The sequence below is a fragment of the Mchenga conophoros genome, linkage group LG9 (assembly GCF_057382185.1).
Source record: "Mchenga conophoros isolate Kocher_MC1m ecotype Shallow Benthic linkage group LG9, M_conophoros_male_GT1.1, whole genome shotgun sequence".
Taxonomy (NCBI): Eukaryota; Metazoa; Chordata; class Actinopteri; order Cichliformes; family Cichlidae; genus Mchenga; species Mchenga conophoros.
The window spans coordinates 9,055,530-9,073,352 of NC_140534.1; the positions used below are offsets into that span (position 1 = coordinate 9,055,530).

Below are 17,823 nucleotides of genomic sequence, written 5' to 3' on the forward strand. Positions count from 1 at the left end.
ATGACTGCTTTTCTCCTCACTTGGACAGCTGCAATAACAGCGCAATTACATTTCACTCAGCGTCAACAGCAAGTCTTTTTCTCAAGCCCTCCGAGTCTTAAAAACATAATAGTATTCCACGTGGGCGAAGTGAATTGGACTCATATGTTTCAGGTTTCGCTGCAACAACATGTTTCCCGGGCTCAGACACTGTAGAGCACATAAACCAATATCAGATGAACTGAGAGGTGGAAAAGAAAAATAATTTTACTGGAGTCGAATGTGGTAGTGAGAAAATAATTAGTCACGCACTCTGAAAGTTATTAATGTGATTTGAAAGGAAGTGAGGAGGAATCCTGCGGTGCTACACTCTTCAGTCTCAAACCGAAGGGTTGACGTGGATGACGCCATGCCAAGAGAAATGCATGAGAAATAGCCAGGAGAGAAAATCAGTCAGCCTAATGCCATTATCCAGGGAAGGGGAATCAGATTATTTCATGTTAGACCTGGAATATAATGCCATATAAAACATGACATTTGTTGAAATCAAATCAAAGAGATGTCCGTGTTTGTTTTTATCCAATAATGTGAAAAATGATGTCAATATGGCACGTTTTTATCTTTCCCCTGCTTCCTTGGTGGTGTCACAGACAAAGCAGGAGGAAACAAAAATTCTCCACCTGTTAAAACATGAGAGCCGGCGGGATGTAATTATGAAAATTATTTGCAGCTATCAAAAAAAAAAAAAAAAAACTAGGACAAGGAAAGCAGCTGGGTGGGAGTCGAGCAAGACAGCCGAGGTGTAATATTTCTTGGTTCAGAGCTGGTCACAAACCTTTGAGATATCAAAGCAGGTTGCGATGATGGGCCAGCACTAACATATGGCTTTACCGCCCATGCTTCTCTTGATAGTATGCTTGGAGGCCACCACATAGGGAACCGTTTTAAGAGAACAGTCGAGCTGTACACAAACAGACATGTGGAAGACATTAAGATTGCTAATGGGCAAATACAACAAGAAGAAAGTGAGAGAATGGTAGTGAAACACCACATCCTGACAAAAGCCCAGTTGGATAATCAGTCTCTCATAAAGCCACTGCACCGACCCAATTCCGCCAATTTATTATAAGCAAGCTCAGTCCATTTGCGGTTACCAGGGTGTGTAGCTCCGGGCGGTGTAACCATCTGGATCAAGCAGTGTGGTCTGCCATTTCCCGGCCTCTGGTCCAAGGAACCACAGTGAATAGGAGGTTGGTGTGGCTATCGCTATATCATTTAGAGACTTTGTAGCATGCACATAAGGCAGCACAAAAGTCATTTTTCTTTTCTGTATCTTTAAGTGAAACTGACCAATCACGTTGTTTTGCAATGTGGGAAGAAAAGAAAAACATGCCTTTATTTATATCAAACTCTTCTGTAACCGGTAGCAGCTTTCAAGTGTTTTCTTTATTAATTCATGGAATATAATAAAAAATATTGTCTATTTAGGTTTGCTGTTAGCTAAATTTATGCTACTAATGTATTAGTATTAGCTAGCTTCTTGGCTAATGCTAACTGAATGCTCAGATAACATCTTTGGTCAGTGCGACGTTGATCTTGGACCTATATTACTGTGATATGGGAACAACACCAATGTGACAATATCAGATCACGCATCAATCTATTCCACATTAACAACCAAGCCACATAACTTTAAGGTTGGTATTGTTCAAATACAATGGCAAATCCCATTGCTTATGGTATTTACTTTAACCATGTTGCCACTAAACCTTGCTTCACTACTTGCACAACATTACACAGCACTAATCCCTACAAAGTCATGCAGTAGCATGACTAAGAAGCCCTAAAAGGCGACAATCAATCAATGTCAGAGATCTGGTTGAAAGAAACACATCTCAGCACGGGTTTGCAATGCTGGTTTTAGGCTTTCCCTTATTTTTTCACAGCATGATATGGCCTTCCTGTAACGTGTTAACTCCTCGCTGGGTGTGAGATTGTTCTGGGCTATCTTAAATTCTAAATAGGGGGGTTGTGTAGGGCCAGAGAGATAGCAAGGGTGTTAGTGTGCCAACTGCCGAGTCTCGGACACACAAACACGACTGCCAGAGCTCGGGTGAAACGTTAGACCGCAAACCTGCGTGACATATCCAGGAAGCTTGTTTTCTGGGTTACTCATCTATTAATCAGAAGGCTGGTGGTTCAATCCCTGGCTGTTTAGCTCTGAGGAAGTCAAGTGACTAGTTAAACAGGGCTTACTCTTCAAGTAATCACATAGTAATAGAGTTAACTGTGAGGCACACAACACTAATCAACATGAAAGTACAATATTTAAGGAAACTAGTAGTTGCATAAGCAGAGCTAATATGTGCACACACATGAACCCTGGTAGCAGAATTCAAAGTAATAATAAAATCAAAAGAATTCACATAAATGTGGGCTTTAAAAGTTGCTGTTGATGTGTGTGATCCAAGTTACCAGCGTGGTGCTTTCCTCTGTGTGGTCATGCTTACTGGTGCTCTAGCCTAACAGCACAAATTGTTTTTATTGAGAAAGAGTGTGTGTATGTGAGGCTGGGGGGTGGGCTCTAGGAAAAACATTGCTTAACAGTTCTTTATGATGAACATCTGGAAATTCCCTCTTATAGACAAGCAGGGCGAGCAGGAGAAAAAACATACCAGCTCTAATTGCGTGTGCTGGGCTAAGTGGATTGACTGATAGATGAGGTTTTTGTATCTTGATCATTATTCCATTATGTTGGAGCTTAGGTTCAGCGATGGACCTGATCATTACAGCTGTTAGCAGCAGGCAGACCTGAGTGAAAAGCTGAGGTTAAACCCATGGAGACCAGGTCCCACACCTAATACTGATGCATGTACCCTTATCTTAGCCGAACCCTATTATTATCATTTTACACATTTTTCTAAAGTTCCGAAAGCAAAACATTTACATTGGCTTTCGTTTTAGCAGAGAATATTTTGTGTTTTGTAGTGTAGATTATAGTCACAGTTTGAATGGATTACAGATCAAATGTAAGTCATGCAGAATACATCTGCTAATGACGATCAGGCTATAAAATTGAGAGCAGCTACTTAACAGGCCTTAACGTGAGAATGTTTCATAAACAGCTTTTTCCAAATTAAAAATGAATTTTAAAGCTAAACCATTAAGCCAACATGGAAGAGCAGGGTCTTAAGTCCTCACGGGTCTGTTTATCCATCACATGTGGTGAAACCACTGATGAAGATCATGTGCTGTGACCCAGAACTGCACCCTAAAATAACCTAAAATCCTTAAATCTGGATAAATGATTGCAGAAATCTGAACTGCTGCTGTTCTTGAGTAACACTTTGAGATGCTAGCAGTTCCTGTTTGTGTACAGTATATTTGCGTGGAGGCTATCACAAAGGAGCCTCGCATGCTCAGGGGAAACAGGCATCAAAGTGCAGTTCTGCAGACTTTGATGTGGTAGGCATTTAACTGCCTGCCGGAGCATCTTGCTTTTCATGGTTACATTCCCTGAACGATTTGATTTATAAAAGTAGAGGTCAGAAAGGTTTCACTTTCATCATTGTGAACAATCTTCAGCAATGAAACTGAGTGAAACATGCTGTTAAAAAAGGACATATCAGTTTCAGTGCAGAAAAAAATAGCTCCGATAGCTTTGAACAGAACTCAGCTATGACTTTACATTTTTCAGTGTGGGTCAAAACACTGAAAATAAATAAATAAATGTTTTTTGTCATCACTACCTCCACCCACAGTTTTTAAACCCACACCAGAAGTTCACTTTCTGAAAGTTGTGACAAATCTTCCTCCGCCGAGGCAGTTCCCTCTGAGCAGTATTTGCTTTTATATTTTGTATGTAACATTACGTAGGAGCAGGTAGTGGATAATAGCTACTGATTTGTAAATAACAGGACATGAATAACCTCACCTTATTATATAATGTCATACTACAGTATGATATTATGTAACACATTTTGGGGTTGGCTTCAAAGAAAGGCAGATGTGAAATTTAAAAGTGAGGTCAGAGGTCCAATGTGGGATAATATTTCAATTCCCCATACAAAAGTATCATTCCCTAAATGTTTTCAATATAAACAAACACAGTAGAATTTTAGATTTTACGAAGGTTTAACCTTATTTGACCTTGAAGAAGAGGTCAGAGGTCCAAAGTAGAAATGGACCGATCCGATATTACGTATCGGTATCGGTCTGATACTGACCTAAAATACTGGATCGGATATTGAAGAGAAATAAAAAATGTAATCCGATCCATTAAATATGAAAAAAGCACCTCACAAAACTTGCGACATGGCGTAACTCAGCTCATAACCGTAGCATGTCAGAGCAGTATGCATCACGTGATAGAGCAGCTGTGTGTATTTGTAGCCTCGCTACCAAACCAGCATTTACCGAGAAAGTTATCCCAGAGAGAAGTAAAGCAAGTGTGTAAGTTCATCTCTGAATGTTTGTAAAGCATTCTAGCGTTAAGCTTAACAACCGATATATGGAGCGACTGCCTCTCTCCCTCCCTCTCCTGCTGCTACTTTAATCGTGAAACTGATTAATGATCAGCTGATCGGCTTTTCTGTCTCGAGTCCGTCTCTCTTGTTTGTTTATTGCCCACTTTGCGCCAGAAAGAGGAAACGAGCGGCTGAACAACAGCAGCACGTTTAAGCTTGATAATCTGTTGTTAGAATTTATTTAATATTACTTTCTACACCACGATCTTTTTCTACGTAGCTGACGGCTGGTAAGTGTGCAGGGGCGGATCTAGCAAAGTTTAGCCAGGGGGGCCGATAGGGCATTAACAGGGAAAGGGGGCACAAAGACATCCTTTTCTTTCTTATTCTCATTTAAAATGTCTAGCTTTTAATAATTAATTATCTGAATCTTACACCCAAAGTTCTAACCTGATGTAAAATGTATAGAAGTCCATGACTGTATATAGTAACTACTAAGTCTAATATACCCTAGTAAGCTATAGTACTTTTTCCTTTGGGAAGGTACCATCTGTGCAGTCTGCAATTCTGTTGAAGAAAGATGTTGAATCTCTTTAATTATTCTTGAAAAATAATTGATTTCTGTGCATTTTTTTCACACTGCATCAAATTAAAGTTGATTACGTCAATTAAGCATCATGAGGTGGAGGGTGGTTCCCTATTTTTTTTACTTTTTTTGCTGGGAGTTTGGAATCCTATTAGTTAGGTTGCTTACTCTTTAATATACCAGAATAGGGAGGATAGACTAGGTTTAAGTTTATTAGATTGATCAGTATTGCTGAACTATGAAATATTTTGGCTGCAGTGTATTTTTTGCATACAGGTATAACAGAATAGCTTTAGTGTTTTATTTTTTTAAAACTTGAGTTTGAACTTATACAAAAAGCAGCAAGATATTAAAAAAACAGTTTTATTTATTAAAAAACACACTATATCGGATTCATATCGGTATCGGCCGATATCCAAATTTATGATATTGGTATCGGTATCGGACATAAAAAAGTGGTATCGTGCCATCTCTAGTCCAAAGTAACGTTATATCTAGAATTCCCATATATCATTCCCTATACATAGTTTTCTAAGTCATAAGGCTTTTTGTCAATTTTTTACCTGTAAGTCACTAAGTTGACCTTGAAGATCTTGGGGGATGTAAGGAAAGTTTTAACGGACTGTTAACCCTATAATGCCCTGTATCATATTTGATACATAAGTATCAAAATGTTATGGAGAAAAAAAATTTTTTTGTCTAAAATTAACATTGTTGTTAACAAAAAGTTGCCAAAAATGTCCAATGTATCAAATGCGATACAAAAAATATGTAATAAATATATAATAAAAATATATTATACACAACTTGATATAGCAAACAAATTGTGGATTTTGTTATAAGGGTTAATAAACATCTCAGTTCCCCCCATAAATCTGAATTTTCTGGCTATTTTTTTGATGGATTTGGTCTTTCAAGGTTGGCATAATGGACCTCTACAACCCGACCAATTTGATCAAAATTCATCCAAATTTTTTGAGGTATTGTGTTTACAGAAAGAAAGAATGTCATGGACGCACACTATGCCAAAACCTAACCTCCTTGCAGAGGTAAATATACAGTAAAGATGCTAACTATCCATTCCTGTCAGCATAGTCAATGTCAGTATGTCACTTCACATTTTTGTACTTGTCTCATCTTTCTGTAATATCTTTGGTTTTCAAAGCAAAATCCTTACCCTGTTCACTTTAAATAGAGCCATATCAATTCTGCTTCTAGACGACGCTAAGACGGGATTTCCCTCGAGTTCTGCTAATCAGTGTCAGCGCATAACACGGGTGCAAGTCTGCCTTTCCTAATAAGCTCTGCCACTGTGAATTCTTGTTCACATGACTGAAATAACATGAAAGAGGACTAATAAAACAGACTTCAATACTCAAGGGCTGGCCCTATATCTTATTACCAGTGGAGCAGTGGTGTGCCCGATAGTGTCGACGATCAGACGCAATTAAGAGCTCAGCGGCTCAGAGAGAAAGACTGAGACCTCTTGGTGGTGAGCAAACAGTTCACATCTAATGGCGGATGGGAAAAGAGAGATTAAGAAAACAGAGATAGACGTCCACTCTGTGTTTTTTTTTTTCAAACATCAGTTTGACAAATACCGAAGAAAATCCAGAGCAAATACAGCCTGCCTTCATCTGTGTAGGAACACGGTGGGAAGCATGCTGCTGTGTTTTACCCAAACTCAATTGGACAGCGGAAATAACAGTAGAAGATGCTGGCCACTCCAAACCAATTTAACTGACAAACCAACACTGATAATTCTCTAGAAAATTGCATGCAAAATGTTTTAACTTTCAAGGTCTGACTTTCTGGCCCGTCATTTTCTAAATAGCTCTGCTAGGAGCAACAATTAGCCGCATTCTTTTCTCCGAGGTCAAAAAGTTACTGAGTAAAAAAAGAAACCAAAAAACTGAAGTCACTGTAAGTTATTATTGATAAATAACATGGAGGTATTTGACATCCCACATGTCCCGCGACTTGGTTATCTGTGTTTTTTTGTTATGGTTTTTAATGAGTTACACGCCTCTAAAACACCAGTTAAGTAAAAAGCGGGACAACAGTTTAGATTATCGGTGACCTGACAGGGAGTTTGGAAAAGGATATGATTCCTTACTTAAAGTTCCTGAACTTTTAATGCACAGCAGGGATGGATATGAGATCAAGTGTGAATGAATTAACAAAGGAATTAACTTGATTACATTTTTCCAATTATGAAGAATAAATCCCATTGTTGTTACAGATCAAGCGTTGGAGAGTAGAACGGCTTAAAGCAACTATTCTCAAATTTTAATTTAAATTTGTTTTAATTTAAAAATCCCTTTAATCAAGTCTAATGAAAATTAGAATGAACAGTGCGGGTAGGTGTCTTTAGTTTCTGTCCCCTAACATCGCCTTCCTTCCATAAGTGTGTCATATTTCCAAGACTGAAAAGGCAAATGCAGTGACTGCAGATAAGAAATTATGTCTAGGTCAAAGGTTGGATCCAGAAATTAAGAATTAGTCTACGAAATGTAGCTTTAGGTAATAGAGAAAACTAATGTTTTTGCAGTTTGGCAGTTTCGCTGTCTAAAAGGTTGATGGCATCACACGACAGCACCAGTGACAGTTTCATGCTGTGTTATAACAAACTAGTAATATTGTTGTTTTTGCTCTTTGCTTCATGCCACATCATTTGGAATTAATAAAAATTACTTTAATATTTTTAATCTATTTTAATTAAATGACCATCTTTTCCTTAACATGTGGACCAATCATTACACATTCAGCAATTATTAACATCTATGTGTCTTTTTTTTTAATGATTATTAAACCCACTTTTTTGGATTTTCCTATATAATAATATGTTCATTTCATCATCCCCACGTGAACCCGATGCTACATTCTCCAGTTGTGTTTGATTCATGTGTCGTGTTCAATGCACGTTGCCTCAGCAACGATATATCGATAACGATATTTTGCTCGACTCGCCACTAAATACAGAATAAATACAGACTTGTGATTAAGGCACAAAAAGTGTGAAAAAATGAGGTTGTTTGTAAAAATGACTGAAAAACAAAGATTTATTAGTGAGTGGCAGAAACACTCATATTACTACAATGCGTTCAAGACCTCATTTTTGCTTTCCACGTGTTTATAAAGCACTGTAGGTTTTAATCATTAGAAATTCATTTTAAACTCTGGCTCCTGGTTTCTTTTGTCCTGCCTCCCTCCTCTCACGCCCAATCAGTCCCTGCAGATGGCCGCCCCTCCCTGAACCTGGTTCTGTCAGAGGTTTCTACTTGTTAAAAGGGAGTTTACCTTATATATAAAGTGCCTTAATTTGACGCTCTATAAATACATTCAAGTTAACAGAATAGAAGTGTTAGTAAGCAATAAAAAAATATGTGTAGGCCTAAGAATCCATTCAGCTAGTAACTCTGGATTGATCCCGAAGAATTTTTTAGGTATGTACACTCTCCTGGAATACAGCTCCTACTCGATACTCACCCAGGACTGGTTGAAGCTGTAGGTGTGCTGATGGTCCTCTACGTCGTCCTCCTGCTTGGCCTGCTGGAACTCATTCCTTAGTCTCTGTATCCGGTCATGGTTACTAGGCGCCATCTGACTGCTAGGAAAGAAAAAAAAAGAAAGGAAATTAGATATTTAGACTCATTAATGCTTTGGTACACATTGGTTTTGCTAGCATGCTGTTACAGGTAATTCTGCGTTTCAGCAATTTACCTCTCCACATAAATGGTGCAGAGGACTTTTAAATCCAACAGTTGCGATTTGTGTTCCAACACTCTTGTGTTTTTACTCTCATCCTTTTATTGCCTGTGAACATCACTATAACTGAAAGTGTCCCTCGTGCACCATTGTCAGTGATGCATGTCTCTTTCAGACTGCAGAAGAATGTTGGCCTTTTATGGTACGCAGTCATTAAACGCTGTGGAAAACCCTCATTTACATCTCCTTCATTAAAGGCCTTTGAGGAGCCTGTCAATAGGAATCAATAGCTTTCCTTCAGCTTAATCAGGCTCTCCTTTTATCACCAGCTACAGAGGCAGCACATGACAAAATGCATAATTATGATGAGACAACCGGCTTGATAATAGGCCTGCATTTATGCATACCGCGGGGATGAAAGTGACCAAAGGTTAGGAATTTGAGCTGGGAGGGGATGCGAGAGGAGTGGGATGGATGGGGCGAGGAAAGGAGAGGGAGATAAAGGAAGGAGGACGAGTGTGGGGATGGCGCCGTGTGGGAAAAAAGGGAAAGGTTAATCAAGAGCATGTGAGAAAAGGAAAAGAAACAAAGAAACAAACCCCAGACAAAATTTCCAGTGAAACTTAAAGCAGGGAAGCATGGCGCAAGAAATAAGGAGCAGAGGGAGACAAAAAGCCAAAGACAAAAAAAAAAAAGGACCCTTGATATGAAGACCTGTCAGCCTGTCAGGGTGTCCTCCTGAGCAGCACTTACAGGTGGCACAGCAGCAGTGGAAGTGATTGCTTATTTGGACCCAGAGGATTCTGAGCACAATTATGGTGATAATTGCAGATTAGAATGAGCACATCCTTCTGATGATAATGGGCACTAGGACATGCTGCCAATCAAGCTTCATTAAAAGCACAATAAATAGCGGCTCATAAAGGATGCACGGCTCTCGGAGCGTGCCCCTTAGTAGCACTTGGCAAGACACAGTTATCGTGTTATTCGTACTTCCCGATCAAAATCAATTGTATTAGTTATACTCCATTTGATTCCTATAGCTTTATATGTGTGGGAGCGCAGGGAGCGTACATTAGGCCTTTTTATGTGGATGTGGGCAATTAAGTGGCTCACTGGGGTGTGAGGTAGCTTATGCTTTTAGGGTGTGGAGTAATGGTGAAGTCCCTTTATTACTGTTCATTACAAAATCAATGTTCCCTCTCTATTTACTTGAGGTTGCTTAAATAGCAAATGCAATTTTAAATAAATTAAATTACTTAATTCTAGTCAATAGAACCGCACATGTGCACTCCTCTAAATGTTCTTCCTGTTATCATACAAGTTTTCATTACTTTAACTACAGAAGCATCGAGGCTTCAACTTCAGAATTGTGTGCTTCCATGTGATTACCAGTGCAATCGTTTGACTACATTTGCAGATAGATATTTTGAGCAAAAGTGTAAATTTAAAAAAAAAACACATTTGCAACTGTGGGTTTATGTTCTTCATCATCCCTGCTTGTTGAGAAAAAAAGGTTTCACAACACTGTAACAGATCTGTGAACTCCAAATGAGCTTAATTGCCGCTCAAAGAGAAGAGTGAGCAAACTCCAAATAAAAGGCTCATAATTTTTTTTCTGTGCGACCTTCCATGGAGGGTCAGTGCTACCATGAGTATCTTGAACATGTACCACTGGGCGAGAGGAACCAACTGGTGATCCAGAAAGCACAGGTTATAAACAAGACAACTAGAGTCCATGTGCACTCACTGCATAAAAAGCCCCTCTGCCCTTCTCTCACTCACGAAAGTATCAATGTGACAGTGAAGATCTGCTCCACTGTGTGGTAGACGATGCTGTGGGGTGTGGAGTAGGAAAACATGAGCGAAGACAAGGTCTCCGGCAATTTAAAGAACTAGCAGTTCTTTAATACACTTTTTTAAAGCACTACAACAAATGGAAATTGCATCGAGTGTGGGCCGGGAATGACGGCTTGATTTACCAAGGGGTAAATTTGTCGTAGGTGTTCAAAGGAGGCATTTGCCATATCTAGATTAGATCTGGAGGGCCTTATCTTTTTTTGTCTTTCACCGTGATGGGATTCTTGGGAGTACTTTCAGGGTCTGTAAATATATTCATATGTTAATAAACGGAGCTCAAAATCGGGGGAGAGCACGAATCAAGCCCAAACAGCCAGCCGAAACTGTCCCCTGTCAGTGTAACAGCCAGCAGCAGGCCTGTCTGCATGCATAAAGAAGATGGATTCAGTTGCCTTTGCTAAGAGCCCCACATCGCTCAGGCACCTTGGTGGGTAATTAGTCAGCATGATTGTTGCCGCTGCATCAGGTCACCACTTATAAATGCACCTCCAAATACATCAATGTCTGTAATTGGCCTGTAGAACATGCGCCATAAGGAAAGACCAGGCCAACGGAATATGGTACGAATGAGCACTGCTCATCAGTTTGCTGTAAGCAGTGTGTTTGTGCATAAAAGGGAAAAGGTCACAGGTGGCATAAGTGTCCTCAGGGGTGCAAGCGAGCTGTCCGCATCACCGCCGCGCAGGATTGCAGCTAAAATATGCATCAGTGGGAAACGAGATAGTGTGTGTAAAGTTATTAAAAAACATGGGGGGAGATAAAGTGTCCATATGCCACAGCATTTTCACAGGCAGCATCTTTATTCTGTCCGGTATAATGAGATTTGCTCCAAATTCATCTGTGACTTTGCGGGCTGAAATGTCAGCACTTGGCCTCCTGGGTTGGCTGTGTCTCTCCCAGATGCATGCAAACATCACCGCGCGACACAGTCGGCAACACAAAGATGGAGGAAGAGACAAAAGAGCCAACATGTCTTTTCCCCCCCTCTCTCGACTATTACGGACGCCTGTATCCAATAAAGACACACCGATGCTGAATTTACTGAGTAAAAGCTTTTTTCTGAGGACTTATCAAGAGTAGTGAACATACGAATTCCTGGCCTGCAAAGTCGGATCACAACAACAATTCAGAAAGAACCTAGAGCTCCTCGAACTTGTGAAGAACTAGCAATGAGCCAATCACATTACAAAACATCAGCCTATACAGAAACAGCTTTGCCACTCTTTAGCAGCAAACTTTGAGACACCGGTAGTGTGCATGTGTCTGTGTGTACCCCCACACCCATCCACACCTGTGCTTTCACATGGACATGTTGACAGGGGTCATGAACACTCTAAAGTTGCATTTGGGGTATGTGGATGCCTGTCTGTGTAATAGTCATCCTTTGATCCGGGAGGATTTAGCAGATGCCTCGCACACCACAAGGCTTAGGCCCAGGATGTAAACTATGCAGCAGCCCTCATATTTGCTTCTGTTGGTGGATCAAAGCTGCGCTGAGTCTCTACATGCCCCGTAAACACCGCCACCGGCCAATAAATGAGTAATCCAATCACCAAGAGTGTAATACGGGTCATATGAGCATACCTAAGTTCAGGGGTATTCGAATGAGAGCAGCAGAGTGTTATAATCCTCGGAATAAGATTTCAGAGATGAAGTTTGACTGGAGTTCAGGCTGTTGCTACAGAAATGTTCATTTCCAACTAAAAGCGGAAAAGGGTTGAACTGCCGGAGCTTCCGTGCGACTTTAAAATCATACATTCTGTTATTTCTTATCTGATCGCTGTTGATTGAAATTCTATCAGATTATCTGGTTTCTTACTGGCCGCAGTATCTCTGTGCAGCAGATGAGGGGGGGGGCAGACTTCTTAAGTTTGGGCCCTTTGGCAATCTTGCATCAAGTCAAAGGCTTAGCTCATCTTTATTCCACCGCCCTGTGGACTTTCATTTATTTCAAAGACAGAAAGATGAGGCATTTGGGGGGAAATGGACAGCCTTTGGGACCTACCACGATGATAGAAAGAGATTAGATCTGCATTACTGCTGGTCATTTTTGAAGGGGAGAGGGACAAAGATAAAACATTTTTTTTAGCGTCTTCAGAAGGAAATCAGCATATATCGGCCCTTCTGCTATGATTTTTGCCAGCAATCAAATGGAAGCATTTGAAGCATATATCACTTTCCACTTTCTTTTCCATGTTCATAAAAAAGTTCTTCCAGTTTTCTCTCGCCTCATCTCTTCTTCATTTCTTTCTTCTTCTTCTTCCCATATGTTTTACTTCTGAATGCCTCAGTGCTCCTCTGTGGCTAGAGGGATAGGTCATGAATTCCCTTCTGTCCCCCTCGTCCTCTCCCCACTAGCCTGGTAAGTGACAGCTGCAGGCTGGACAAAGGCCTGATAATACCCTGGATTTGTCAGGCTCTGACTTCACCCATGTCCTCTTGTGACTGATGCACCGACAGTGGCGCCTTGCCAGCTAAAATCCCCACCCTAATGTGGTGCTGTGACTGTGTGCGCATGAATCTGTATCCATGGTTCCTTTCAGACTCAAAAGCACCACATATATGGTCCTTAGGGGTCCTAAGGAGGCCATCGTGTGGGATCCCTGCCTGGGATGTGGTAGTGGCGTGACTCGGGAGCACGGAGCTCTGATTAACCCTCCAACAGGCTGTCCGGTACGAAAGAAGCGGCAGAAGGCTCTCCTCTACGAAAAGCACGACTCCAAAGAAAAGAAGAAAAGGCAATGATCTTTGGCTTTTTCTTTGTTCCTTTTAAATACCTGTAGTCCTGTGTACTTTAAAAGCACCCTTAAATTTTTTTTTTTTTATTGTACAGACATCAACTCTTCTAGTCATTACCATTTTTCTGTCTTCTCTGTTCAGTTGGCATGATTTCTAAACAGATCAAAGTGATGAATTTCCCCTTTCTGCTTTCTATCCTATCTTTCTACTAGCAACTTTTAAAGCTTTGGTTGCTTAAACATTATAATGGAACTAGTCAAAGAAACCTTTATTTCTGCATGATGTGCTGTATATTATGAAGGTACAGGAACTAAGCTAAGATTTGTATGGATGATAGGCTCCCTGAAAGCTTTACTTGTCCTCATTTCTGGCAACTTCTCTTTAAATTGTTTTCTAGGAAGAACAAAGCACGGCTGCATTCTCCAAAGAGATTAACTTTGAAGTTAAGGCCCATAATCCAAATCTATTGATTCAGCGAAGGGTGCTCACTCTGAGAGAGAGGGAGCATGGTCAGGACTGCACAATCTAATAAATACACTCTTACTCTTATGTGCATACATGAACGTGCCATTGTGTAATGAGACAAAGATGTGTTGCATGCTAATGATTTAAAACTCATCACATGATCGAAACTTGTAACTGCACAAGAAATGACTTGGCTGCATCATGCTACATGCAGTAAATCTTTTATTTTCAAAGCAGCATATATATAGAGTTGAAACATATGTACAGTGTTGCAGCTGTTTATGTTGCACATAAACAAAATTCCTCTTTAGGGTAAGAAGAATGAAGTGTCAGCCTTATTAGCCTTAAATAAGGTGTGAAGGCCATGGGCTACAGTATCCATCTAAACAGGTTAAGTCAGCTTTTACGAGCCTATCGGATCTTTATAGACAACTCTTATGAGATATGAGCTTGCTTGACACTAAGAGGCCAGTGGAGAAGCTATATGACTTTGGCTTCCAGTATCCCGACTATGACGCTATAATATTTTGTCTAAGTATAGGTTGGCGCCATGGAATATGAAATGTGTTGCTGTATTTTGCATTAGGGGACCTCAAATATAAATTCCCAGGGAGACTGGTGCATTGTAGCAACAAGTCACCTTTGCAGGTTTCTCTGTGGAGGGCCACTCTAAAACTGAGTGGGAGCTGCAGAGCTTGGCAGAAGCACTGACTAGACGATCGTCAGCACTTAGACAAGAAGGAGCCGAGTTGATCTTGAGACAAATTTAGTCAGTCAGAAGTTCTTTGTATAAAATAACATCTGATGTTGAACAAGCTGCAAAATTAAAGTTATTTCATGAAAGTTTTAAACAACAAGTTTTGGAACAGTGGACCAGGAAAAACAAAAAAGGGGAGGGGGATGCTTTTGTTCTCCACTGTTTTGACACAGCTATACTCCCCGGAAACATTCTTACAAAGATTGCTGACCTGCTAGGCCAGGTCCAACTGCGCTCTTCACAGAGCTGTGTGAACCCAAAACCCAGTGCCAAGCTCTGCCTTTCCCACTTGCATTCTCAAACTGCCTCATCCTTCAGATGCTATCGTATGCTGGAATGCACACGGGCAGCTTATTAGAGAGGCCCAAGTTTTCCAATCCACTGTATGAAAACAGACAGCGGAGGGAGGCAATTAAAAAAACAGATTTCAGTGAGTTTTAAAAAGAGGAGGGGATTGAAGAATAATCAAATGAGATATTTGGGAATGTCACTTCAAATATCGAATGCTATTCAGTGTACCTTTTTTTAAAATGTCTCAAATTTCCTTTGATGTTAAATTGGTTTTCAGTGAGCTTTTACTTCGGATAGATTCACATCCCTTCCCGAGAATAGCCAAAACTTTAACACAATAACGTTTTGCATTTTGTACTTGGGAAACTTTGGTGTTGACTTATTGTGAAATTGCTTGGAGACACTTTAAATTACAGAGAAATCATTAAGGACTTTATTATGAAAGAATGACAGGGCTATCCACAAAAACACCTTTAAAATCAAGCGCATTTTTACCACAGGGTCTCTGTAAACATGACAGCAGCAACATCGCTGCGTACTTTGAAATATAGTCGCTCGTGTGCCGAAAAGAATCAGTTGGATTAAAAGACAGCCACGGTCCTTTAATACAAATATATGCAAACCTATCACCATGTGAAGGAGCAGATGATTCCACTCCAGAAGCAGATATTCACATGCAGCTGAACCCCTCTAACTCGTTTGCTATTCTAGCACGTTGCCAAAGTGACACGCTCTCACTGGCTACCTATAATGAAAGGCTAATATTAGATTTCAAATGGGCCCAAGCAGCAGCACTGGTGCACCAGCCATATATTACATATGCATTCAGAAGTGTATCATTTGACATCTGGTGCATCATTTTCAGAGGGACCTGGTTGGTTTGGAGGGTTTACTTCACCACTGTTGCATTTCTCTTTACACGTACACCCACTTTTAAAATCCCCTTTTTTTTAACTGACTAACAAGCAGAGCCGATATCCTGTCTTTTATTAGGTCTCCCGGGTTAATTCGAGAAGCATTACACCTGTAAAGAATCTCATTTACTTCAGCAAGACGCCACACTGTGCTGAATGCAGACAATCGCTCCCTTTGCAAATGTCAGTGCCTGACGCTCAGCAGGTGCACCACGAGCCAGTGGTAAATAATTCACAGCAGACCGGTGTAGCTTTCCTCGCCATCCCATACACAACCAGCATCCCCCCCACCACCACCTAAGTCTTTTCTGCTACGACCCCCTGTGCCGCCACTACTTCCTCTATACATAATTAACGAGAGAGGCACGGTGGGATGCCCGTCAGTCAGAGCCAGGGCCACTTTAAACAATAACAATATTGATAGTGGGTGTAATAAAGCGGAATTAAAAAGATGGATTCTAAAGATTTTTTTGTGCTCCTGGCGCAGCTGCTCCCAGCTTTAAGTGGTGAGGAGAGGGAAAGGGGTTTGCAGGGGGGCTTCTTGGGAATGGATAGAAGTACAAACTAAAAAAGGAGGAGGGAGGCACATGTGCCCTTTTACCCTCCCCCTCCTTGTCAGCCCCTGGTGTCCTGTACTAACTCCTTTGCTGCTGCGTCCATTACTGGATTAAGTCTCGAAGTCTCGGAAAGAGGGAAGCCGGAGGAGGTCAGGGGTCATAACCTTTAGCAATGGTTAGGCAGACAGATGAGCAAAGAAAGAAAGAGAAAAACAAGACTGGCAGGATAATTTCAATTTAGGCTATCAATATTGTGTAATGATCAATGTGAAGGTCAAGAGGTTGGCAGATAATGACAGACGGGCAGATGAGAAAAAGAAGAAAGAAGGAAAATGAGAGAACTGAAGATGAAAGAAAAAAAAGGCCAATCGGTGTTGGAATATCAAACATTTGCTGATGATTTTGCCACCTGCCAGAGGGACAAAAATAGAAGAAAAAACTTGACAAAACTGAAATGCGCTAGAAAGGTATTTGTAGGACTCCAAAAAACAAAAACAAAAAAAACACACTCAAAGCAGTGAAGAAATCCTGCCATTACTGCTATCTCACATCAACCTGCGGGAGCCTTACATATGTTAATGCCCCTTCAACCTGTGACCCTCATATTCATGGCATCATTATCAACCCAGCCAGACATAATGTTGGCCTGTCACCGCCATGATCTATGGCCACAGTGGCTCTCTGCCTTAATGAAGCTGTAACACTGCCTTAAACTACCGAAGCCGCGACGAACCTGGGTACGACCGTCTATCGGCTTAATGTGAGTGTGCATCCATCATCATGCATCAGCCATCCATCAATCAAAGCCCATGTGACAGCTGGGACCCCCGAACCTAACCCCCACCACACCACACACACACACACACACGTATGCGCAAACACACACAAACTCACTGGTTGTGATTACGATCTCAATTATCGTCATGACCGCGGGCCGCCGCTTCTCCTGTGACCGACATGCTAATAAGAAGCACTGGCAGTCAATAATCAAGCCATGGAAAAGGGCACCGGGTGAAGATTTGGTCAAGTTTAATTGTATCACTTAAAGTCCATTGGTTTAAATTAATAATCTTGGAACCCTATTACAAAATGACATGGTTTGGGGAAAAGCAAAGTCAACTCAGAGCAATAAACAGGAAGCGACTTCATGTCTCTTTTAAGGACCAACCCAGTATTCCACACGCGCACCTGCTCACACCATGAGGAAATCAAAGGTGACCTTAAGGTGTCTTAAAGGGTCCGTGTTCCATGCAAGAGAGAATCTTGAATTAGCTGTTACGAGTCTACAAGACAGCAGTTGTGGCATCGTCGCAAGACTGCAAACATTCCTGTGCATGAAAGCTTTTCCCCTGCTGAGTGGGACCGAGCATACCTGAAGCGGGTCTCACAGGTTATTTTTTTAAGCTAACATCACTGCCGCCCTGTTGTTTCTTCTCAGCCATGGGGATTTCAACCAGTGTAACTTAAGACGGGCTTTAGACTTCAGTGAGCACACAGATAT

The 17,823-nt window shown here is 40.9% G+C and overlaps 1 protein-coding gene across 2 annotated transcripts in view; it reads right to left on the reverse strand.

Moving 5' to 3' along the window:
- LOC146566719 (partitioning defective 3 homolog) overlaps nt 1-17,823 on the reverse strand; it is a 357,883-nt gene that overhangs the window by 18,445 nt on the left and 321,615 nt on the right. The window contains exon 22 of one of the 2 annotated variants that reach the window (XM_085286313.1): nt 8,521-8,638. In XM_085286313.1, coding sequence (XP_085142439.1) covers nt 8,521-8,638 — 118 coding nt within the window. Of the gene's footprint in view, nt 1-8,520; nt 8,642-17,823 lie in introns of both variants that reach the window. The other variant, XM_085286312.1, reaches the window with a different exon arrangement.